The 26,993-nt window shown below is 39.7% G+C and overlaps 1 protein-coding gene and 1 long non-coding RNA gene across 2 annotated transcripts; one reads left to right on the forward strand and one right to left on the reverse strand.

Annotated features, from left to right (window-relative positions):
* Positions 1-249: 249 nt before the first annotated feature.
* Positions 250-16,088, reverse strand: LOC136709834 (uncharacterized). Its single transcript, XR_010804537.1, has 5 exons — positions 15,885-16,088; positions 15,064-15,147; positions 14,088-14,193; positions 2,415-2,662; positions 250-580 (listed from the first exon to the last, which is right to left on the reverse strand). It is a non-coding gene; the product is annotated as an uncharacterized lncRNA (long non-coding RNA).
* LOC136709833 (CBY1-interacting BAR domain-containing protein 2-like) lies at positions 15,249-23,047 on the forward strand. Its single transcript, XM_066685364.1, has 9 exons — positions 15,249-15,510; positions 16,964-17,198; positions 17,285-17,353; positions 18,587-18,688; positions 18,803-18,808; positions 19,183-19,287; positions 21,240-21,353; positions 21,442-21,645; positions 22,390-23,047. Exons 1-9 carry the CDS (start codon positions 15,491-15,493, stop codon positions 22,552-22,554), a joined length of 1,020 nt encoding a protein of 339 aa, XP_066541461.1. The 5' UTR covers positions 15,249-15,490; the 3' UTR covers positions 22,555-23,047.
* The last annotated feature ends 3,946 nt before the right edge of the window (positions 23,048-26,993 follow it).

Genomic DNA, 26,993 nt, shown 5'->3' on the forward strand with positions numbered 1-26,993 from the left:
TTTTACCAATTATTGCTAATGGGCATTATATATATATTAAACTTATTATCTATGGTGTAACCGTTGTTACAAAATATTTGTAATGATCCATTAATTATGATATAATTACAGAATATAAGTGCCATCTGATGTTTTGAAATGTGTATGAAGTTTAAAACCAAACACAAGGTTTGACTTACAGCAGAAGCACAAGGTTTCCTTACACATTCCCACTTTATTAGACATTAAGGTTATTATAATGGACAAGATGTTAGTCATATCAACATTCATTTCATCTGCAGTCATTGTTATGACTGGAATACAATTTCACCCAAGCCTTCACTCTAAAGGCATGTGATAGATATTAGATTTGTTGCAGTTGATGCAACCCCTGAAACAACGCTTTCTTTGTCTTTCCATTCCTTTCTCTTGAGCGGTTTAGGCCTCAGTTGTCTCTCCAGGAGAAGACTGGTGGAGAGCCGGGCTGTCTCCCTGAGCTTTGTTGTGGCTTGGAGCAGCAGAGGAAGAGAAGAGTGAGTGACAGCAGATGACAGAGGATGGAGGAGTGGAGAGTGGTGAATGGGTTGTGTAAATGCTGTGTCTGGAGAGAGAGAGAGAGAGAGAGAGAGAGAGAGAGAGAGAGAGAGAGAGAGAGAGAGAGAGAGAGTTGAGTTGATGTGTCCCAGCTGCATGGTTTAGTTAGAGGTTAAGGGAAAGAGAGACAGCATGTGAAAATCCATCTAAGGGCTTTGATTCAATTTTCTGCATTGTTTTACCTTAACATTCTCCTCCATGAAGTTTACACCTTTCTATAAGGCTCTATTTCACCTGGACTGCTCCCCTCTGTTTGCACTGGTTACTTTGATTTATCCATTTATTAGGGTCAGTGTGTTCCATGCCTTGTGTCACTATCAGTGAGAGGGACATGGTTTTCTACTTTTCTAAATCTCTCAGACTTTTGTTTAGAACTCACTTTTCTGATTTCAAGAGGCAGGCAGAGCCAGAAACACAGTTGTGAAATTTCCCCTCTACTGAAATCCTGTCAGAAGGACTATAAAAAATAAGCAAAGGGGTCAACTGCAGAGGAACACGCTGAGTCGTGCAATGGTTTATTTATGCATTCAATCTCCAGAGACCTGCTTTCTCTCTCTCTGTCTCTTTCTCTGTCTCTCTCTCTCATACACACACACCCACACAGCCCAGGTCAGGGGTTACTGAGTGGAATGCAGTCCTTCTGGATAAAAACACAATCATTGTCCAGCTGACTGAAGACATTTCAACAAAGCCCCCTCTGTCTGTTAAAAGTGATGTGTCATCTCCTTCCTGTGTGTTCAATACTGTCTGCTCTGATAAACTGCCTTTATATAGGAGCCAGTTTATTTTGCTGACTCAGCACTATAATGTTGTGGGTTTTTTTGTTGTTTTTAACCACATATCCATATCCTGACATATGAAAATAACATCAAGTTCACAGTTAAGGCTTGACACACTCATAATGTCAATGGCAAACCCTGACCTTTGACTTAAAAATGTGAAGAACAGCAAGACTACTGGAGCCTTAGGGAGAAGGTGCACACACATTCTTCAGTGGTATGTGTCCATCATTTTGACTTATCTCTGAAGTATTAAAGAGGGAGGGTGAAAGAGCGGATTTTAAAAAGTTGAAAGAGCATTAGAGAGAGAGAGAGAGACAGAGAAAGAAAGAGAGAAAGAGAGAGAGAGAGAGATGGACCAAGTGTTTGACAGAGTAAAGGATCTGAGAGAGAGACATAAAAAGACAGATTGAAAGCAGTAGAGAGAGAGAGAATGAGAGAGTGAAGGTTCAATGAGCTCCAGTATGAAACACACACACACACACACACACACACACACACACTTGTAAGTGCTGAGGGAGGACTGCAACACCTGTTGACTCTAGCAGATGTGAGCTGAAAGGGGGAGCCAGGCTAAAAAAACAGCTTTCCTTTCTGGAAGTGGCCACCACACAGAGAGAGAAAAACACTCAGAACTCCAGCCAGCGCTCTTACATACACAGCATCACATTACACACCACTGTCATGACACGAGAACATGAATAATAACCAATCTCCCACTATGCCCATTAAAGGTCTACTGCATGCCACTCATATGATACACACACACACACACACTGAAAGAGAGAGTACAAACTTTACAGGAAAAAGAAAATATATTCTTAGTTTTAATTGGAGGTTAAATACATTTCTTCAAAATCAAGGTCTGGTCATGGAAGATTTTTACACAAACTGTAGTTTAACTGGCATTTTTAAATATATCAGCGACAATTTTTTTGCCCAACATACATCTATAAAATCCAAAATAATTCTTCTTCTTTCTAAAATATATTAATCCTAAAGGTAATGACTCTAGTAATCAACTACACTTTCTATAATACAATTGAGAGAAGGTTTCCTCACCATTTGCTAGATCTCTGGAAAAAGGTCTGGGGTTTGCACGCAGTCCTGGCTCAGTAAACGGGAAATAAACAAAGTGTCTCGGTCCGAACACCAAAACACTCCAAACACTAGCATCAGGCAGCGTTCATGCTCATAGGACAGTGGAAGAGGAGGAGCAGGTCCACAGCGCTGTCTCTCCTTCCCCAGCTTCAAAGCTCCATCTCTCCATCACTGGATCGGATGCTTCTTACTCAGACACACCATTCCATCTTTAAAAAAAAAGCAATGCAGAGCTTCTGAATAAACAGAAACAATGGAAGAACAGAAAGTCTCCAAATTTGCCTAAATATTTCCTTTAATTCTGAAAGTTCTACAGTCATACTGACATAATTATGCTTATTCAGCAATGCCAAACTCCTAGGTTTGGGGGCAGCTGCGGCCTTAAGGTTAGTGGGGTGAGCTTGAGAACAGAAGGTCGCAGGTTCAATTCCCTGGACTAGCCGGAAAAATTCATCCATGGTTTAAGTGCCCTTGAGCAAGGCACCTAACCCCCAAATAGCTCCCCAGGGGCCAGGGCTGGCAGCATACTGCTCTACATGGGTGTGTGTGTGCTCACTGCCCTTAGGGTTTGTGGCTAAACATTTGCTCACTATTGTGTGTTCACCACCACAGATGTGATATATGCAGAGAATATATTTCCCTGGGGCAAATAATGAAGTAAACCTTCTCTTGTTCTATGCATTATTGCATACATTTCTCCCTTTAACTCTCTCTCTCTCTCACTATATCTCTCTCCCGATGGACGTACTAAATTGTACAGGGTTGGTTTGGCAGCAGGTCATAGTCACTGGAGTCACATACAAAAACAAGCACATAATCACACTCACATATTTTTCACATATTGTATAGCCATTGTGGATAATAACACATTTTAAATAGTGCTTGCGATTCTACCCCCTACCTGCAGCCAGAAAGGAATAAACCAGCAGATGGAGGGAGGCTGGAATGTGTGACTGTGTGTGTGCTCATAAAGGTGGAGGGATAATGGGAAAGGAATGTGGAAGAGTGTCCCTGAAGCCCAGCCACATCTCAGGCTCTCTGGCCTCGGTCACGGCAGGCACACAAATCAGTCTCTCTCTCTCTCTCTCTCTCTCTCTCTCTCTCTCTCTCTCTCTTCCTGTGCCGACCTACTGGAGTCGGCTGTTGATGTTGGCTGCGTGCCCCTTCGGAAGAAGCTCCCTCCCTCTCTCATTCCATCCAACTCTCTCTCACTTTCACTCTGTGATGACATGACATCTTCCATAAGATGTTTGGAAAAGGTGATCAGCCATGGCCCCCTACTGAGCTCCTCTCAACCACAGACTGTAGTTTCGGTACACATGGGAAGACACAGACATACACACAGACACGCATACAAGACTCCAAACTTATGAAGTTTCCACATAGTGGCAAGTTGCTTTCAGTGTTGTCCAAAATACACAAGCTTAGAAACAATGAGGGAGATGAGTATGGATGGTGGTAATGTGTGGTAGAGTGAAGCAGCATGGGAAAACATCGCAATAAATACAGAACTATAATGTGTGTGCATGGTTTTCATACAAAATACTGTTTAAAAATGCAGAACCTCTAACTGGAAAATAAATAACTCATGCACAGTACTGTATATATGTCTATATATTTAACGTGTTGACATTAAATTGACCACTGTCTAAATCAAACGGAATAGTCATTTTACCATTCATATTTGTGTATAAACATTCTCATTCTGAGCACTTGGATGCAATGGAGCTTCCCTGAGGAGTTTTCACATACCTGCTTTCTCTGGTGTCTCCTCTAGCAAGAAGTAGATACGTGAGGCTACAACAGTGTGCACATGCTCTGTATAGATATACAAGCCCAAAGCCCAAAAAAAGAACTTTACAAAGCGAACAAGACTTTGTTGTGGTGTTTGTCAGTAGACTGTAACAAAAAATACAAAGGAGCTGGACTCTCACCGCAAAAAGTATGCAATCTGAGTAATCAAAGAGAGTGTAGTGTCATGCACTAACCAGCATCCAGGCATGATGAGCTTGGCCGCTTTGTCTAAGCTGTTCTCATAAGAGTAGTTTGTACTGGGGTGACGGGAACATAACATTCAGTCCTCCCATTTAGTTTTGTTTTCCCCACACATTTTTTACTCTCCAGATGATGCAGAGGAAAATGCTAAGTAAAACAGGCCTCTGACAATCATCAGAATGACCGAGGGTTTTGTCACTGTCCGTGGCCAATAAACATACACTTTGACAGAAAGGGGAATCTCATGAAATCGGAAAAAAGTCATAGATCATATCTTCTGTGCTTAACCTGCTGTAACAAAACATGCAGCACATCAAAAAAAAGTGGGCCAGAATGAAACAAAGTGGTTTAACACAAGTTTCCTGTTTACTTGCCATTACAACATTTCCAACAAACTTAAATCTTGCTCTGAAAGGGCCATTGTTGTCACAGAGCAGGCAACCACTTGCAACTGGTGATGAAAATCATTTCCATTGTTACATAACACATCTTTTATGGGTACACTACATTGACTCCCATTGTAACACTAGATCCCTGTCTGCTGAAGCACTGCACTCATTTCCACTTATACACTATGTTCATTTCCCTATAAAGTTTTTTCTATATCCATGATTAAAGTAGAAAATACTGTATAGTATGAGAAAAAATATTAGCGGGCAGTAAAATGATTTAAAAAGTAACAGGCAGGTTTGTTTAACTTCAGAGTGACACTCTCCATTTGAATCTATTTGAATCTAGACGGCACATTACACTGCAGCGCAGAGGAAACATGAAGTGACTGAGATATATGAGACACGTGTCTTCACCATTCCACAAGATAATGGGGGGTGGGGCTACAGTGTCTTAAATTGGGAAGGAATCAAAAAGATTACCATGTGAAAACCTGTTAAATGTGGAGTTCTTTAAGTAACGTGCATAATACACAGCATGCTTAAACGAAATACTTTATAACACAGCTGAATGTAACTGATAATTATGCAGTCAGTGAGTGCAAGTTGTGTCATTGGCTAAGAGAATGGGGTCTAGGCAACTTTCAGGCAAACTACATTAAAAACTTCCCTATGGCTCAGACAGAAAAAGAACCAATGATTAATTCCTCACACAGAAAACAAACTGTTTATATGAGAATTGTCCTATACATTTTGCATACATTTAAACAATAACAAGCATAATACACTATTCCAGAAATTTCTATCATAAATGACTAAAACTTGGGTTGCTTTGAGCTTTTTTTTCCCCACATTCTGCTCTTGTAGAAATGCTGTGGGAAAGAGATGGTTTTCTGTTCAATGAGGAAGTAAAGCTGTGGGTTTGTGGGGCACTTACAGCGGGGCCTGTGTGTCCTGCCAGCCACTGCTGTAATACAGACCATTCACACACACACACACACACACACACACACACAAACATAGTCACAGAAAAAAAAATCCATCCAGCAACTTATTCTCTCTCTCTCTCTCTCTCTCTCTCTCTCTCTCTCTCTCTCTCTCTCTCTCTCTTTCTCTCTCTCTCTCTCTCTCTCTCTCTCTCTCTCTCATTTCAGAAAGCTAAAGCCACAGTGAGGGTCTCTTGGCTCAGGAGCTAACCTCAAACCCTGCTTAAGGAAGAAAAACAATTTGGCTGCAATAATAGGTCTTTTTCACCCTATCCTTCTATGCAGGACTGTATTCATAGCATAAATCTAAAGAAGAGATCTGCCAAACTGAACTGTTTGGAGATGGAGAGAGAGCGAGACAGAGAGAGTGAGAGAGAGAGAGAGAGAGAGAGAGGTTCCACACACATCCACTGATCCTACTTTAGTCTGGGCAGAATGAGAGAGGACTGTCTCTCCTGGCAAACAGAAGGTCTGGGTGATAAGCCATGAGACCTGGAACCAGCTCAATAACAACCCACTGTACAAACACACTTTGTAAACATGCTTACTGTAATAGAGAGGTCAAACAAATAGAGCTTCAATATGGAAAATGGATAGAAAAATTGGCTGTTTCAAAAAGTCTACCATATGTCGCCAAATGAAAAAATATCCTGCCTGGTTAAATATAGTCACACACTCAAATATTCTTCCCACATTGTCCATTTGACCAGATTCACTTATTTAGGAGAACTTTATGGTTCTACAATTACACACTGTAGTCCAACTGTTGCTCTGCATATTTGTTAGCCCACTTTTACCCTTTACTTGAGTGGTCTGAAGCACAGGGTCATGGATCATTCTAACATGCTCACACTGCACTGACACTGATGTGGTGGTGGTGGCGGTATGTTAGTGTGTGCTGTGCTGAAGTGAGTGGATCTGACTCAGCAGTACTGCTGGAGTTTTAAGCGTCTCAGTTTAAATTGTTGACTGGGAATTGTCCACCAAAATATATACAAATAATATCCAGGTTACAGCATCCTGTGTGCAATGCAATCGTGCCCAACATTGAGGTGTGAGGAGAAGAAGCTCTGGTGTTTAGCCATTTTCACTTTGTTCTCTTTCTTTCCGGTTTGCATTTAACCAGTACTGTTAATTATCTGCACTTGCTTTGTTTGTTTAGCTCAGGTACGGCTTGGGCTTTTATATCTATTTATTTTAATTGCTTTTAAACTGTTTTATTAATTCATTCATTGTCTGTAACAGCTTATGCATTTCAGGGTGGCTGTGGGTCCAGGGCCTACCTGGAAGCAGGGCAGGAAGGAGAGAATTTAATGCTCAGGGTAACTCTGAGGATTCTGATCCGAAACGGTGCTTTTTTTTAAAGAAAATTCCCAGCTTAGATTTCTTTATAGTGAAAGTGATCTTTACATTGACACTCAAACCACATGGCATCTCGTCCTTTGATAATAAATACTTAATCAAAATCCCCTGTCTTCCTCATTCTCATGCTTCGCTCTTTTCTCCCAGTCTCCTAAATCTGTCACCTTTGAACAGGAACAGTGATTCAATTAAGGTTCTGATGACAACTTCATAAGATTGACAGTCTGTGCAATTACAGTGTCAAACCTTTCACTATTCTCTCTTCCTCTCTCTCTCTCTCTCTCTCTCTCTCTCTCTCTCTCTTTGTGCCTGCCTCCCTCCATCTGGCTCATGTGGCTGCCTAAAGCCCATAAAACTGAGCTTATAAAAATGGGAGATAAAGTGAACAGCAGTGGGTCTCACAAGAGTCTCCAGTTTTATTTCCTCTTCTCTTCTGCTGCACTCCTCCAGAATGAACAAGTTCCTAGTGCTTCACTCTCGGACTCAAAGTCACCCTAAAAAAACCCAGAGTGCACATGGGAATCACTCTACTAAAGGTTGGTAGGTTTGCTGTCTATATCTTAATCTGCAGAACTCTGTACTGATTTCTGAAACTTTTATCTCTGTACTTTTGGACATACTGCCAATATGTTCATTTATAATATAAGTTGATTACACGTGTCACTGTTGTAAAAACATTTCACAACTTGTTAATGTTAACTGAAGTTTTAAGTGTTTTTCTTTATGTGTCAGTACTTTCTAATATATCAATTGAATGACAACTGCCTTAAAATACATGTTAACATGTTTTGATTGGGTGTGAGGAATTGTGGAAAAGTGCTTAAGTTTTGGATTTCATCATGGAATACTGGAATTCTGATAACAGCTAGAAGTGGCTCCAAAACTTTTTTTTTTTAATAAATGTCATATATATTCTTCCAGTGGTGAAAGCTTCATGCTGCCTGTAATGGAGAGGGATCAATCAGAGCAGGTATGCTCAGGACTCAAGTGTCTCCAGAGAAGATGAGCAAACTGCTAAAGCAGAGACTCATACATAGTAATGGATTCTACAGGCCAGATATGAAGGTCATCATACAGAATCACTTTTAGAAAACAATGACAACAGCAGTTCATATCACGACCATTAGAGTCATCTACAGTTGATGTCATTAGTTTTTAGGGCCATGTTGTATTTTTTAATCATGTCCCCCGGAGGTTCTTTCTGACATTGCAAGTGTATGTGCATGTATAAAAGCCCTGGGACTTCTATCTCTACATTGCTCACTCGGATTTAAAGGGGTTTTCAATTAACAGTTAATCCGATTTTATCTTAAAATTACAGCTTTAAAATCATTGTGATGCTTTACTGACATGTAATAGCGAAAACAGAGCCTCTGTCGTTGCTGCTCTGGTGTCGTAACCAGTCCCCTCACTCCTCGACCCCCTTGACTTCATTTAATCATTCATCATCTGTAGCCAGGTATCCAGTTCAGGGCCACATTGGGTGCAGAGCTTACCTGACATCACTGAGTGCAAGGCAGGGACACACTCGGTATGGGGAGACTAGAACAGTGCTGTAAAAATGGGGGGACACTAGGGGGAGCCCAAGGAACAAAAAAAACAAACAAACAAACCTTACTTAGTGTTCCTTTAAGCACTATCACACCAGAGGGCATTTTAAAAGGGGCTCTACAGCATCAGCAGCCCCTGCACTCAGACAGTAATTGGATCCTAATTCAACAGGGAATCATGAACCTTATATCTCACTAAAATTATTTTCAACAAACAGCGCAGCACATGAGTGCGGAAATCATTATTTTATGACGTACACTGTGCCCTACAGAGGGTTTAGGGACACATTTGATTTTTCGGCCTCAGCTTCGCTGCAGTGTAGAAATGTCACTTGCACTTTTAGACAAGCAGGGCTACTTTATTAAAGTTTAAGCCAAACCAGAGAAATCATGTAGGCAGACCGTCACAATTAAACATTACCCTCAAAAAACCTGTCCTACTCTCACAGCACAGGGACAGCGGGATTAGATGATTTACCCTGTACACAGGGGAAAATGATGAGGCAAAGGTATATGTGTCTGTAGTCTCTTACACACTTTAAACATAGTAAGTGATGATCTGTGTTTGACTCACTCAGATTTGAAGAGAAAAGCAGAGGAAACACATTCAAGCCTGAGGTGCTAACAGCTTTCCCTTAGATTCTATGGCAAAAATGCTAATGTGGCTAACAGATTTAAACAGTCTTTTTCTCCTCATTGTGCTACACTGCGGCATTCTTTATCCCCTTGATTCAAAAGTGATGGGAATCTGTTTTTCCCATCTGTTTACATTAGTGCTGCACTCTGAAACCAGATAATCAGTCTTAAAAATGGCACCCATGATGAAAAAATTACATGACTACAACCCATGGATAGCTCTAAACAAAGCCGCCGGAGCCAAATAAATTGATAGATAAATAAATAAACAAATGAAAATCAGATTTTGGACTTCATATAACTATTGTCTAAAAGCAACATTTCACTGAAGGTCATGGTATAAAACAGCTCACATTGAGTCACTAAACCCTTGCTGATATTCACTGTATCACTCTCTCGTGTGTGTGACTGTTTTTGTCACTTTCTTTATGTAAACTGTTTATTTGGCTGCTCTGTATTTTGCCACATTCAAAGAGCAAGTGGGCGGAAGCACTTCTTATAGCTTTAGCATGAATTCAGCAAAAAATAAAAAAGCATTGGTATGACAAAAGAACGACCTGATATGGTGCAGATTTTTCAGTATACTGTAGGTTGGGAGTGAGCAGTGCATTCTGAAATTAAATAAATCCAACAGATTTATACCAAACAATGGGCAAAAGATGGATGTCTATGATATAGGCACTTTAAATAAAAGTTTGTGGCATCCAACATCCTGATGATATTTGATGCTTACAGAGAGCTACATACACACTATGACACCTAAAGACCATCAGGTTCTCTCTCCTCTCTTTCTTTTCCCCTGGACCCATTCTCTCCCTACCCTACCCTCCCTCCCTCTCTCTCTCTTTCTCTCTCTCTCTCATTCACTCTCTCTCTCTGCGGGAGTCTCTGGATGCCAGATTCTGGGGCTCCACATCTAATTAGAAGTGTTTATTTAGGTCGCAGGGGCTCCAAGGCAAGGGGAAACTTTTCATCCACATAGCAGTGGAAAAATCATGTAGGATTCCCATTGCCTCAAACACACACACACACACACACACACATGCAGACACACACACACAAACATGAGCTTGAAAGGCTGGTTGCAGTGGACTGTAAAAGAGGTGTAGATTACTGTAGAGAAGATGAAGGATGACAGGAAGAATATAAGGAGACAGAGAGGCCATTCCACAGCAGGAGAACACCACTGTTTGAAAAGTGTGGGAAGGGGCAAGACACAACATAGTATTTGCACTGCCCTGTATTCAGCTAAAATGTGCAGACACAAATTATTATATTTCAAATTAAATTACATCAGAGGGATTTTTATTATTTAAAACTTTTAAAAATGTCAACATAATATCTGTTTTACTAACCTAGTAAAATATACTAAATATTCTAAATATAATTATATATAAGAATATACAAAAGCTAGTAAACAGTTAACGGTGTCAATAACCAATACAGTCCTTAAAGCTGTTAGGTTTTGTGTGAGCCTGTTAGCTAGCTTATAGCAAATGTAAGCTAAGCATCTGAATGGCATTGCAGTACAATGGCACTTTTCCACTGCATGGAACTACACGACTCTATTCGACTCGACACGGTTCTTTAGACTTTCAACTGGACAAATCTGGTACCTGGTCCCTGGAACCACGTAGGTTTTCAGTCCCAGCTCACTCCTGGTTCCAGTCGTGCAGAGTAGGTACTAAATGATGACGAATAAACCCTGCAGAGTGCTGATTGGGCAGAGAGACATATCTATCACCAGCTCATTCAAATCTAGCGCAAACTCGCAGCTTGTAAAATCTCTTAAATTACAGCAGCTTTCAAATTTATTTTTATCAGACTTACAACAGCAGCTCATAACTTTACCTCAAGGTGCTTTTAAGAGGTTTATATGCTCCTTGGGCAGATGGCAGACAAACATTTCTAGAGAAAGCCGAACATGCAACAAGTAAAACTGATCTGTGGGAACCGGGGCATGGAGCTGTGCTCAGTCCAAAAAACAAAAACAACATACAAATACTCGATGAGTAAACAGCGCCTAACTTTCCCGCCACCGTTGTTGTGGTTTTCAAAACCAGCAGTTCCTGTTAGAGACAGGGTTTTGCAACGTCACCGGCTCCATTTTTCAAGGGAGCCCTGCCAAGGCGTTCCAAGCCGAGCCATGTCATGTAGAGCCGGATCCATGCCGTGGAAAAGCACCATTAGTGTTGGTCTTATCATCTGGAGAATGTTGATTTCATCATTAGTAATGCTTCAGACATCTAAGAGAGCACACTTGGGCCTCTGCACCTCTCAGTCAGCTACAGGTGTAGGCATTTTTTAGCCGGGCCATAACAGATCTGGACTGTCTGAACTGGCAATAATACACTGGGGAGAAAAGCTCATGCAAGCTTATTATAAACTGATAGGTTAGTTTACGTAGCCAGTAATCTCAACATCTGAAACATCAAATATTCTTGCTTAAATTTGCATAATAATTCTAAGCAATTTTAAAGACTGTTGCTTTGAATGATTCGTTTATTTTCCAAATGTATTTTTTTCAATTTGTGTAAGGCTTAGTATGAGCTGATTATAGGCATCACAGTGCTATTAAGCAACCAGGACAGGGGTAATTATTCATCGTCTCAGTGACCTGTGAAAAGCACCCTTTCAGACACACTCCTGGAGTCTGTTACTGTTGGCACAGCAACACTGACCACAGCAGCAACCCAGCCGCCTAACTGGACACACACACACACACACACACACAAATGTGGGTCCTCACAGGTCCTCTCTGAAAGACACAGAGACTGACCACAAAGACTTTCCTGCTGCCTGCCCATACTCACACAAACTGACCACAGAGTCTACTCAGGCCAGCCAGACACACCAGTCTCCATTTACAAACACACACATACACACAGACCCCTCACCATGATGCCTCTTTTCCAGCGTCAGTGTTGATACTTCAGAATTGCAACATGTACACACACACACACACACAGAGTGTAATACAGTAATGCAAGAGGTTGGCCATAACCTACTTACCCATAAAACCTACTGTAAGAGCCAGACAAGAGTCTGCAACATCTAATCTTCTACTCTTCAGCTCTAATTCATGACAGTAATGGGCCTCAATCAGAGCTGCATGTTTTACTGATCAGCAGCCCACATAAATCTCTCTGGCTTTTTGCTTTATTAAACTATCCTGCCTGAGTAAATCATGGCTCCCTCTGGATTATGAAACACTCTCTCACTCTCTCTCTATCTGCCCATTCTCTTGTTCTGTCTCCTTTCTCACACTCCCTTTGTTTTCTTATATCGCATATTATATATTATATATTGTATCCTTTATGCTGCTACTTTCTCTCCCTCTTATTGAAAATTAAGACCACCTGTTATTTTGTCAAATCCTATTTAATTCTGTTTATCTCTCCTCTTCTTTTTGTTTTATGTTGCTCTTCCTATCCATTTTTCCCCTGTCTCTTTCTGATTTTCTAATTGCTTTGTCCAACTTTTTTTCCTCTCACTTATTCTTTAACCCAATCTGTATTTCTGTTTCTCTTTCTAAATGTTGGCCTCTCTCTCCTTCTCTCTCAGTGATGACTAAACCCAGCTAAATGTCTGTCAGGTCTCATGTAAATCTGAGTTGTTCTTTTTTTTGTTTCTTTTGAGTCAGTCATCCTCAGTGGAGACATTGAGTGTGTTGTGAGTTCACAGAAAGGCTATTGATCATGACCCCCGAACTCCCCCCTTCATCCTTCTAAAGTGCCGGAGGGCTGATGGAGAAAGAAATGAAAATAAGCGTTGCCTGACATCCTCCCGGTCATTAATCAAAGCCAACACGACTCTCAGACCGTGCCAAAAAAACTCTGTGATGGATTTGCTCAGCGAATGATGCCCACCAGGGGTTTGGGGGGGGGGGGGGGGTTCTGTTTAAGTTCCTTATTCATAAAATAAGGATGTTGACTCAACTGTCTCTCTGTTCCTCTGTCTCACTTTCTCTCTCTTGTGCTGTCTCTCTCTCTCTCACACACACACATACCCATACACACACACACACACATTCATTCATTGTCTTTAACCACTTATCCAGGTCAGGGTCACGGTTGGGCCGGAGCCTACCCGGAAGCGCTGGGAGCAAGGCAGGAACACACCCTGGAGAGGGTGCCAGTCCTTCACCGGGCGACACACACACACAAACACATTAACGTATATGGATAGTCTGCATTGCTATATTCACACATAGTGTCACTGATGCAAAGGAGAAGAATGATCTAAACCTCTGTGAACAAGTAAGTAAATGCATGATTGAGAGAGTGATTTACAAGCCAGTTCCACATAGTGTTTTGCTTCTAAAAAACATCCCTTACATACCCCACTGTGTTGCTACAATGTCCAGTATGTTTTTTTTTTTTTGTTTTTTTTTTATCACAGATTAAATGGATTTAGATAAAAACATAGTTCAAGCTGTTAAACCCTATCATATCCAGATAGATGTAAGGGAGGCTATAACTGTTGTTACTAAATGTTCCTTTTAATCGTTTCTTCATTCCTTTTCACACTGAAGCCCCTAACATCAGCTGGTGTGAGTGTGTCTGTGGATATGGAATGTGATTTCAGCTCGCTTCATTATGAAGTCCACTTAAGCTCTCTCATGGAGCTCAGTGTGGTTTTGGTCTGTTCTGATCACGCGTGTTTGTAAGGCAAGCTGTAGACTTGTATAACGGTTATGTTCTGGCAGGGACTCACACTTTCTCCTCGTTTATAAATATACACCTCCTCCATCACGGTCATCAGAGAGCGGTTCTCCTCACGTCAGGAAACACACTGACCTCATCGAGTTCCTGAGAACAAACTTTTGAGAGGAGGAAAAAGAGAGAGGGGGAAAGGGCAAAGAAGAGGAAATGAGATACAAGCAGTACGTCTTATGGGCACCAATGATAATCTGATCACTATTTATCTATTTGTTACATGCAGACAAACTGCTTGGGGGGGAAAGAAAGGACAGAATCTTAAGTGAATGTAAATTACAGAGAAGTGCATGCCATTTATTCAGTAAACTTCAGCAGCACTAAGTCAGCACTGACCTGGCCAAAATACCGTCAGTCAACCAAGACATTTTTGATGTCTAAAGTTCACTTGTTTAGTTTAACACTAGAACTGCAGGCTTACAGCCACCAAAGGATAAAGTATTTTAAATATTTTGTCTGTATGATGCGCATTTATGGATAACCCTGATACACAGTACATAAGCAAGTCTATATAATGTATACAATACTATTTCAAGGCCTAGCAGTACAGGATGAAAACAAAAGAGGCAGATTAAGACAACAAACATGTCTTTGCTGATGGACAATGATCAGGATTTTTCCCACTAAACCATCGCTTTAACTGTGTTTATGTATCATACACACTCCATCATTTTATTCCCTGCTGTCCTTGTCAGATTTGCCCAAATCCGTATCAGAACAGAATACTGTTGTGTTCTGATTCAAAGTGGGTGACCTACTCTAAACATAGACCATCATCTGTATTATGCCACTGCTGCTATAATTAGACATAGCATCATACTATAAATATATATCTGTAGAGATGTAGGAAAAGAATAGATGAGAATATAGTGAAAGAGAGAGAGAGAGAGAGAGAGAGAGAGAGAGAGAGATTTGGCAGGAAGTTTGTTTTCATTTCTGTCTGAGTGAAGGCAGGAGAGAGGGTGTGTGTGTACCGTGGGGACGGATCTGTTGCCTGTAGACTGCAATGTTTATCATAACAGCTGTCCACGAGGGAAACTTGGCAGCGCCATCAAAGCCTCATTTACACCCCAGCATGTCAACGACATTATCACACACAGAGACAGACAAGAATTCAGACAAAACAAACCCAATATTAATGAAAGACGTACAGTAGCGGAGTAAAAGAAATGTGTCAGGATGTCTTTTGTGTGTGTGACACTTTTTTTATCCTTATATATCGCCTAGTGTAAAATCACCATAACTCCAATAGAATGACTCTACTGCCATCTAGTGGTGTGTAATGAGTTCAGTCGCGTCTCTGCTGTGTTTTCATTTCCATGGCAGCAGCTCAGTTTCCTGAGGCAGGTGTATAAGCTGAAAGAAACGCTACTCGTTTGAACAGGAGACATTTATACAGCTATGACTACTGTCTTCTCCAGGTATGATATATTTGGTCTCTGAAAGAGAAACAGCTGCCTAATAAGTTAATGTTCAAGGTTGGTATTAATTGAATGACTGTTTCAAGCTACAAGCATTTAAGGCATCGACTGCTACGCTTCAGCGCAAATAACTTTAGTTATTGGGTCAGGTTTAAGTTAGCCCGATAGCACTGTTTAGAGTTCAGCAATGTGTGAGAAACAGAAATACAAGAAACCTACTAAAACGCGTTGGACCTTTCATTGTGAGCAGTGGCAGTTGGTGAAAAATATTCTAGTTGGGGCGGTGTGTGCCAGATTATCAACCATCCCAAAACATGTCGTAGGACACCAACATTCTGTGATAAGTGTTTGTAGATTTGAAATTATAAACTAACCATAAATTGCTAAAGAAGATAGAGAATCTTGTTGAATGTGAAGGCAGCAGGACGCCTGTGCCTTGATTAATCACCCGTCGGGTCTCATTGGGGCGACCAGAGAAGAGGCTCAGTTTCGAGAAAGCTGATTGGCTAAAGCTATGTCTACGTGTGGATTTTCTCTCAGAAACAGTTTTTGATTCGCTTTGCTCCATCAACTCGGACCGTGCTGAACTTATAAAAATCCATGTCATTGCTGGGTGGGTACCTTTATGATAAATGGAGCTAATCAAATGAACAACGAGTGTGGAGACAAAGAGGGCACTTTAATGTATTAGCTGATTGGTGTATGTCCAAATGTCTGTGTACACTCCTTCTAATGAGTCACTTCAGCTACTTTAATGTGCCTCCATGCTGACACAGTTGTTCAGTAACACCAAAGATATATTTAATTACTGTAGAAATAATATAGAGAAGCTAATTAGTACTCTCCGAGAGCCTAGAATCAGCATATCCAGTGCCAATGTTGGCTAGAGTGAAATGCCCACAGTACTGGGGTGTAGAATAGTGCAGCTTTGCTTTCTGAGGCACTATGGAACTAGTTTGGGATTAGTTTAACTGATTTTTGGTATACAAGGCTAAACATCTAGTCTCAATAAGATTCTCATGAGGAAATGTTCACAGAACTGTCCTAACATCTGTGTAAGATCTTTCCATAAGAATATGAACAGTAAAACCATCTAAGTGTTTAAGAATTAACCTTTAAAACAAGGTATGCCAAGTTTTTTACATGGTGAATAATTCACTGAACTGCAGTAGAACACATTAAGGTGTGTTATGTGCTGTGCTTCTATTATGAAGGAACTCCTGACTTCTCAGTGAGAATCTCAATGAGAAAATCCTTGTAATTAAATGTCAATGACTGAAATGTAACTAAGGAAACTGCCATCCTCTCAATTGTAAAAAATTAAATACTAGCATTTGAAGATGAAAACAGTATTAGAAAAATACTCATAAAGGTACAAATCCATCAAATGTTTCCATCAAAGGTTTGAGGGCTTCGGCTTATTTGCTCATCTGTGATTGTTTGCAACTCCCAGAGATACACAACTGAAGGCAATGGAGGATGCCATAAACAATGCTGAGAAATACATGGGTCAGTTTTGCACATTGCTGGCTGCATACACTCGTAAAACAGCTAAACTCAGGGATAAGGCGGACATGCTGGCCCGCCAACTACTCGAGTTTGCCCGAAATGAGGACCCGGAACTGAGCGTTTGCTTGAAGAACCTCTCTGAGGATTTGGCTATGGTGCAGGACTACAGACAGGCTGAGGTAAGATGAGAGGAGAATTATCTGTTGTAGCTTTGAAGGAAGAGAACTCCAATCATCAACAATACCAGTTCTTCATTTCTGTACAGGTGGAAAGACTGGATACCCATGTTGTCACCCCACTAAAGGCTTATGGTGAAATAGTGAAAATGAAAAGAGTAAGTTTGTTTTTACATCACTGTTTCAATATAAGAAGGCAGTGGCAATACTCAGTTTAGATTTGATTCTATTCATAAATTAGTTAAATCCAGCATTTCCTAATACTGATTGTGGGGTACTCTCTTACCTGCATATTTTGGGGTACCCCTATCCCATATATGTGACAGGTAATGGTCTGTATACTGCCTTTCAAAAGTTCTGGGTTACTAAGCCATAACATTACAGAAGATTTTAAGTTTTTAGATAAGCTCATTATGTTAAATGTTGGGATGGGAAAGACACCCTCAAAGCTACACATGCCAAAATAAGTTGTGACTGGTCTAAAAAAGACTGGAAAATTGTGTAGAGCTACAAAAACAAAAATGAATAGGCAACAATTTAGTAACATTATTACATTTAAAAAGAACATCCCAGAGAGACTGTGTCTTTCAGAAGTAAAGATGAGGAATGTGAAAGACACATTTCTCAATATTAAATAGCAAGAGAGGTATCTTTATACGCAAGGCCCAAAGGCCCTGTGTGAGATTCTCTGGGCCTCATGTATGCATTAGAAACAGACACATTTCTGTAGTGGAAATCACTGCATGAGCTCAGAATCACTTCCCAAAACCAGTGTCTGTGAACATTTTGAATTTAGAACATTAGAAATAAAGGCAACCCCAAACTAGGTATATGTAACTGACTCTTCATTTACAACAAGTTTAGTCCAGAGGGAAAAAGAAGCCCTGCCAAAAGAGAATGAGAGAGAGAGAGAGAGAGAGAGAGAGAGAGAACAAGGGACCACAGGACAAGTGGTAAACAAGTCAGGCCCGTTGTAATTCTTTTCCTAATTGCCCTAAGCTGCACCCACATATAACCAAAACTCCTCCCCGCTGACCCTAAACAGACATAAACAATAAAATTCAATAAATGATAGCCTTTTTCTGTTTCAACCTTTAAAATTTGTTTTGTACTATTTTCAATTAAATAGAGTTTAAAGGATTTGTAAAATCACTGCATTCTTTTTATTTATTTATTTATTTACATATTGCACAGTGTCCAACATTGTAGTACTGTAGGATTGTAGTACTGTTACCATTATCTTGCCATTTTTATTTGTAAAAACTATAAAACCTTTAATGGGCAGTGTGTACATCAGGTGCGTTTTTAAGATGTGACTTCTGAATTACTTTTGTGAAGCTGTGCTCAAAAGCAAATGCATAAACTTAAACCTGTAGTTATATGATTTTCAGGCAGACTTGAAAAGGTTCAATACAGATCGCAGCAGGGAGCTAAAAGAACTGCAGAGACTGGAGAAGATTCGGCTGAAGAATCCAGCGGACAGACAGAGCATTGTATCCTTTAATGTCACACATTAATCATTAAACTCTTTCAAATCTGAGCTTGATCCTGAAAGCGAAGGCTCATCTTTTGATGGTAATGCTGCTTTCCTTAATGCAGACCACCAGTCACAGGTAAAATCAACAGACAGCATGGACAAGGGATTGTCTGAGAAAACTGGTCAATATTTGATATTATTTTTTTATATAATGTGGTCCATATGCTCATTGATTTCTAAAAGTGGAAATTACACCCAGTGTAAATGCAGGCTACCATCCAAAGGTATTCTCCATTAAAAAAAATATATGTCTTTAATACATTTTACTTTAATACTTTAACTCTAAAAAAGATATCAGATAAACAGACACAGAATTATGCATTTGAGAATCAGACTCCACATGTCCTAGAGATTCCCCTCCTCTGCTGTGTTCATGATGAAACTGAAAGTAAAGACATGAGCATTGATCAGTGGGGCTCCTCCTTTGGTTTTCTGCTTTAATGTGCGTAGGCCGAGGTGAATGTTCAGAAAGCCAGCAGCAATGCCAACAGGAGCACGAGGCAAATGGAGGACACCATCATTGACTTCCAGAGACAGAAACTAGAAGATGTAAAGGTCTGTAATTTTCCTCTACACTCTCAGAAAAACTGTCCCTGAGGTGGTACTCTTAAGGGAATATATTCAGTACCCTTAGTTAGGGAGCATAATTGTATCATATTTTATATTAATTGTAGATTTTTAAGCTGGTGTCAATTATTATACCACATTTCATCTCCAGGACACTGCTTTTTTATTTTACACAGTTTTAAAATAGAATATTGCAATTTAAATAAATAAAAAGTTTTGTACCTTGGTATGAAGTTTACAAAATTTCTAACTCACTGTGCATTAGTTTTAAATACAAACTGGATTCCAAAAAAGTTGGGACACTAAACAAATTGTGAATAAAAACTGATAAAAACTGAAAAATATGTTGTTTCAAAATTTCATGGCATCAACAAATCCCAAAAAAGTTGGGACAAAGCCATTTTTTACTGCTGTGTGGCATCCCCCCTTCTTCTTACAACACTCAACAGACGTCTGGGGACAGAGGAGACCAGTTTCTCAAGTTTAGAAATAGGAATGCTCTCCCATTCATGTCTAACACAGGCCTCTAACTGTTCAATCGTCTTGGGCCTTCTTTGTCACAACTTCCTCTTTATGATGCGCCAAATGTTCTCTATAGGTGAAAGATCTGGACTGCAGGCTGCCATTTCAGTACCTGGATCCTTCTCCTACGTAGCCATGATGTTGTGATTGCTGCAGAATGTGGTTTGGCATTATCTTGTTGAAAAATGCAGGGTCTTCCCTGAAAGAGATGACGTCTAGATGGGGGCATATGTTGTTCTAGAACCTGAACATAGTTCTCTGCATTAATGGTGCCTTTCCAGACATGCAAGCTGCCCATGCCACAAGCACTCATTCAACCCCATACCATCAGTGATGCAGGCTTCTGAACGGAGCGTTGATAACAACTTGGGTTATCCTTGTCCTCTCTGGTCCGGATGACATGGCGTCCCAGTGTTCCATAAAGAACTTCAAATCATGACTCATCTGACCACAGAACAGTCTTCCATTTTGCCACACTCCATTTTAAAAGACCCCTGGCCCAGTGCAAACGTCTGAGTTTGTGGAGCTTGCTTAGAAATGGCTTCCTCTTTGCACTGTAGAGTTTCAGCTGGCAACGGCGGATGGCACGGTGGATTGTGTTCACTGACAATGCTTTCTGGAAGTATTCCTGAGCCCATTCTGTTATTTCCTTGACAGTGGCATGAGGTGCAGTGACGTTTAAGGGCCCAGAGATCACGAGCATCCAGTAGAGTTTTACGGCCTTGACCCTTACACACAGCAATTGTTCCAGATTCTCTGAATCTTTTGATGATGTTATGCACGGTTGATGATGATAACTTTCTCTTTGTTATTTTACGCTGGGTAACACCATTCTGGTATTGCTGCACTATCTTTCTGTGCAACAATGGTGGATTTTGTGATCCTTTTACCATCTTGGATTCAGAGACACACTGACACCCTGAGAAGCTCTTTTTATACCCAATTATTTTGTCAATTGACCTAATTAGTGTTAATTGGTCTTCCAGCTGTTTGTTATATGTTCAATTTCCTTTTTCCAGCCACTTATTGCTACTTGTCCCAACTTTTTTGGGATTTGTTGACCCTGTGAAATTTTGAATCAACATATTTTTCCTTTAAAATGTTACATTTACTCAGATTAAACTTTTGATCTGTCATCTATGTTCTATTACGAATAAAATATTGATATTTGTCATCTCCACATCATTGCATTCAGTTTTTATTCACAATTTGTTTAGTGTCCCAACTTTTTTGGAATCCGGTTTGTAAAATATTTAAATGACAAATACAACACATGAATTTTAGCATACATAAATGTGTGTATATACATATATAGTGCATGATTAGTATTCATTGACCCTTTTGTTGAATATATACTAAGAATATATTTTACATGTTATAGACTAATGCTTAAAAATGAAGAATGATTCTTGTTTCAGAGGGTCTTTACAGACTTTATAATGGTGGAGATGCTGTTTCATTCCAAAGCGCTTGAGGTCTATACACACACCTTCAAGAACTTAGAGACCATGGACATTGATAAAGATCTAGAGGTCTGTTTTGGCTCAGTGGCTCTATACTTTGCTATGATAATGGTGATGGATTTTACAGTGAGTAATCCTGTCTTGCTTCATTCTGCAGTTGTTTAGGAACCGTATCCAAGTGTCAGGTTCTACACTGGAAAGCACGGCTTCTATGGCTGATATGTCTCATTACCCAAGCGCCACAGCCTCTACCCTCAGAACAACCCAAAATATGAGCCCAACTGCCTCTAGTTTCAGACTGCCCCGGTACCCCAGTCCTACACCATCCAACCCCAGAATGAACTTGGAGCAGCTCAAACAGGTGAACAGACTAACTATTACACCTCTGTTCAGTGCATAACTAAAGGCCAATTCCAGTATTTCAGTGACTTTATTCAGTAGTGTAAGCATGCAGCCTGCTTATGTTGAATTTTTGATGAAAAATCCTGTCCTGGAGACACAGGGATTTTAATAAAAAAGATGCGAATATCAGCAAAACATTCACACGCCTTTGGCAGGTGATAATCAAAGTCTTTTCTCAGATTTTCTTTTCTTTTTGAAGAAATTATTGATCATAAAGAACACCCTTGAAAGAATATACAGAGTGTTAGAAATTTCAAAAAATATTTTCTCACTGAGAATAAAAATTTTTTTAAGAAATCATTATAGATAATATTTATTATAATAATTATTCTAATTTAGTTATAATAATGCATTTAGAGAATGTCACAGACTTGGATTTACAATTTAAATGTAATATACATTTAATATGTTTGTTTATTCAAACATCTAAGGGTTACATGTGCTTCCTGGAGCTATGTAATCTATAAATATAGGTTTTCTTTCTGTGCTGTGTGGCACTACAAGGTTGGGGCCACTTTTTTTTTCTTGTTGGATGGTCTATGAAACCTGAATAATCCTCTTTATTTGCTTATTCATCCTTATGATGAATAAGAGATTCATAAAGATGTATTATTAAGGAATTTCGGAATATAAAGTAAGCACCTCAGCTTTTACCTGTTTGAGCATGGGTTTCTCACACCTCTCTCTCTACCTCTACCTTTAGCCACAAAGCAGAATTGTTCATAGACAGAGAGAGATGGAGGATGAAGAAGAGGAAGATGATGAGGAGGACGCTGAAGAGTATGACTCTGAGGAAGATGTGGAAGAGCCACGCAATCTAAGACAGTCCTATGCTGCTGAATATGTCAGAACTCACAGACAGAAATGACGAATCGTTGTATATTTCTCAAACAGAAAAAGGTGTCTTTATGCACTTTATTTGGATGCGTGTGAGCAGGTGATTGTATCATTATTTTATTGTAAGCTGAAGGATGAAGAGCAGAAAGCACTTCCTTATTAAAATAAGGATGTAATATTCTGTAGTGTCATTACTCCTAAATATCTGGCTCCTGGAAATGTCTGAAGAATGTTATATTCCAGCACTGCTAAACAACATGGTTCTAGTAGTAGCCGTATACCCAAGGCTCAAGCAGATGGGTAATAAAGAAGTATATAAAGCATAAAATATGGAAATGGTTTCCCTGATTATTTCAATATTCTAAATAGACTTTATCACCCACTAGATTTCAGTGAAGTGTAGCACAATATGCATTGGTTTTCTGACGAGTGCAGTAGCAGACTGAAGGATTGATCTGCTTAAGCTGCCTTTTGGAAGAATAAGATTAGTGCCACATTATCACACACACTGTGCATATTGAGTCAGTGTATTTGCTGTCACTGGGTCTCCCTGCCAGTCTGTCTGTGTATGAGCTGTCAGCAAGTAGCACATCTTGTTCTCCTGTGTTATGTAAATGAGCACAAAAGATGTTTTTCCTTCAGATTAGATTTTACAAAATAGACTTTCCATTTCTAAACAACAACTCAGTTGCAAAGTGCATTAAAATGGAAATGTGCTCGGCTGCTGCTTCACAGAGGTTTGAACACTGGAGCCATCTCAATATTTAATTTAAAGGAAAAGCACTCCAGGATAATGTAGAGATACATTTCAGAGTCATGGCATATGCACAGAATAGCGAAAGTGATGAGTGTTTTCCCACGGAGAGGAGTGAGAAGAAGAGGAAAAAAGCCTAAAGCTCGGCAAGAGGAGAGCACCAAAGACATGACTTTTCCATTTGCACAGTGAGGTTTTGTTTATACCTCAGTGTTTACTGATTTCTCTCTCTCTCTCTCTCTCTCTCTCTCTCTCACACACACACACACACACACACACACACAGAAATGCACCCACATATACTCAGTTCTTTTCTATTTAACTCTAGGGAAATCGGGATAAATCAGCTCAGAGCATGACATAAGTTCTGAGAATTTTCTCTCAGCTAAAGCTGCTGAGGGAGAGAGAGAAAGTGGGGGGGGGGGGCAATGGACAAAAAGAAAAAGCAGGATAAACAAAATCAAAGCAAGTAATAGATTGAGAGATGGTCAAAGGCACTGAAAAAGGGAACAGACAAAAAGTGGGTGATTGAGGGAAACATTAAGATAAAGAGATGTGATCTAACAGATGAGTGTTTTAAAAAAAAGAACCTCTGAGAGATGAACCTATGGTATTTTTAGTCCTCGCTCTCTCTCTGGCTCTCTAGGGCTCTCTCTCTCTCCCTGCACCTGAGGCCACAGGCCTGATGGAGACACACATATACACCTGCATGCAGAGATAGAGAGAGAGATACTGCCTAAATCTCTCTCACATGTCTGCACATGTGCCCTGACAGTCTGTCCTTCTGCACGTTATATATATATATATACACACATATATAAGAACAGCTGTAAAAACCAATACCTTCTTCTATAGAAGTTCTTACAGGCCTGTGTTTATGTGGGAGGTCTGTTAGCGTGGGAGTACAGGATCACATTATGACCCCTTCGCCTCTACTTTCTCTCTCCTCCACTACTTTTATAATCTAAATCCACGACCACCTTCAGAGAAAATATCACCTCTTAAGGTTTCCAAAAAGCATAAATTGCTGTTAGAGGCTCTATAGAGAGGTAATAATTCTATAGAAAATCAACATATGAACAGAATGAGTGTAATCACACATATTACCTCAAACAGCTCTGTTTATTAGAACTTTTTGTACTTAGTGAAGTATTTTTATACATTATTTTTTATATAAACTAATCTCTTTCCTCTACAAATACAAGTAAAACTCAAGACACAGCAAATATTACTGTCCTTCCTTCTCACTACAGTACAAGTATGTTATTATATCTTATTAAAGGAGTAATTAGTCATTCTTTTGTATGAGGAATGAACCATGAGGAATGCACCCCACAGTTATTCCAGTAAATGGCTCTATATTTAACACAGTAGAACAGTGGGCAACAGTCCAAAGAGACAATGGATGCAAAACCTGAAAACAATAAACATTATAAACAATTTTACCTATGTTCACTATCACTACACAGCAAACACAAGACAGTAATGAACGAGCAGATGTAGGCCTTCAGCAACAAAGGTTGTTGTGCATAGTCAGCATCCTGCTCATTTTAATTGCCCAAAGCTCCTTAAAAGTGATTAAAGAGTCTATGCATTTCAAACTGTGCATTAAAATGAAAACATCTTCTCAAAACCAATCATGATGAACTTCCTAAACTCTGACCCTTAAAAACAAATAAGTGATATAAATGTTCACAGAGATCAATGTGACACACACACACACATATACACACATTAAATGTGTGTGTGCGTGTGTGCAGACACAGCGGTGTACATGTCACATACATATTTAATGCACAGCCAGAAGCAGCAGCAAGGCTGTAAAGGATGTAAGACCCTGAGAGGCATGTCTTCATTAAACCCACTCAGACCATTGTCTTTCAGTCAGTTTTATTAAAGAGGAGACGACGAAGGACAGATGGAGGAGACCCTGAGACTGACACACACATATACACACACACTTACACTCACACACACAGAGAGAGAGAGACAGACAGAGAGAAATAGTAGCCAGGCAAGCTATGGAATAAAGTAGGTGGCTAATGTTCAGAGAGCAGAGGAAATAGGCTCAAAGTGGTGCCCCGGGGGAGAGAAGGCTGTAGGGCTCAGGGCTGAACAGTGATTGAAGGTAATCCTGATAGAAACATAATCTCTGTCTGTGGTGCTGTCACTTTAACATTACATCACCTTTAATTTTACTATTTATATTTAGGGATATGACAAGATGCAATTCATAAAAGGAAGCAATTTTCACAAATTTCTTCACAAAAAAACACAAAGGCAGAGAAGAAAAATGGGTAACACTTTAAATTACAGCCTGCTAATTACTGGATAATTACAGAGTAAGTACCTGTTAAGTAAGATTTAAGATAAAATAAGTACTGAGTATTTAAAGGGTATGATACTAGAAAGATGTGGTTATCACTGGGTGTCTTACAAACATTTAACAAATAAGATAGAAGAGCAGAAGGGAAACACCCATTTCATCAGTAGTCAGCTGTGTTCATATAATGCCTCAGTACACAGAGGCTAAACAGTGTAAAATACCTCTGAGGTGTGTGATGATGACTACTGTGGTAAATCACATGTCCAGAACCTAATTAGTAGAAAGCACCCTGAAAATCTGCTAGAGCCTGTAATGAAAGTAGTTGACCATGTCCTTCTCTGTAGGTGCACTGTAAATTATTTTAAAGGATCTATAATTACATTCAGAACAACAGTGAATTCAAAATAGTAGCTGCATAAACTGTTATACTTTTAATTCAGTTTTGTTGTCTATAATAATGCTTAGAAATACAATGGATTCAGAAGGTGTTGCTTGGTCAAATGTAATTGATTTTAAAATGTTTACATCTTACAGCTTACTACTCAACAGTTATTTACTCTGTACTTACTGTAAATAGGGGGCTGTAATTTAAAGTGTTACCGAAAAATATTTCTCAAACACACATTCAGCAGTGAGTTTATAAGATGTAACAGCTAAACCTGGTGTGAAGCCATTTATTTATTTAACATGAAGGGAAATGTAATGTGACAGGAACAAGGAGGCTGAGACGCGTGTGAAAGTGTGCTTTAAAGGTTTGAACTGACAACTAGAAAACATTAAACAAGGAGAAAAAATAGGCATGCTAAATCTAACACCACCATTACATACACAACGAAAATGGTACAAAAATAACTCACAGCACGGGATACAAACACAGGGTTTATAAGAGCTAGGACAAGAAGAAACACTCGTGAGTTAGGTCACGTGATCCCACGTGTGGCGCATGGCTACAGGATCAAAACACACAGGAAAATGGCCAACCATGACAGCACTAGCTACTCACATCCACTGCCTACAGCAGACTAGTGCATCCAATTAGATTTACAGGTAAATAGTAAATATACCACATAACAAATCAACATTAGTAACTCGTTTCACAAATATTTTTGAAACTGTCGGATAGTCCCTGGGCCTTAGAAGGGACCAAGCTGCAACAAACCAGTGGTCACCAAACCTGCACCTAAAGATCCACTTCCACTGCAGAATTTACCTCAAATCATATTACTACAATTCACAATACACATGATCCATACACTGAGTATCTCTAAGATAAAAAAAAAAAAGAAATGAAAGAAAGAAAACAACGAGAATCTGTGATTTAGTGACAACTTGCATAGAGTCAACAGTTTCATTAAAGTGTTAGCCAGGAGAGGGCGCCAAAGTTTAGAGT

The sequence above is a fragment of the Hoplias malabaricus genome, chromosome 11, assembly GCF_029633855.1.
Source record: "Hoplias malabaricus isolate fHopMal1 chromosome 11, fHopMal1.hap1, whole genome shotgun sequence".
NCBI lineage: Eukaryota > Metazoa > Chordata > Actinopteri > Characiformes > Erythrinidae > Hoplias > Hoplias malabaricus.

Excerpts from the sequence above, each read along its gene's own strand:
- LOC136709833 (XM_066685364.1), top strand. The coding sequence starts at position 15,491 with ATGACTACTGTCTTCTCCAG. Across the intron at positions 19,288-21,239 it reads AGAAACTAGAAGATGTAAAG|AGGGTCTTTACAGACTTTAT; the intron begins GTCTGTAATTTT and ends TTCTTGTTTCAG. Across the intron at positions 21,354-21,441 it reads ACATTGATAAAGATCTAGAG|TTGTTTAGGAACCGTATCCA; the intron begins GTCTGTTTTGGC and ends TTCATTCTGCAG.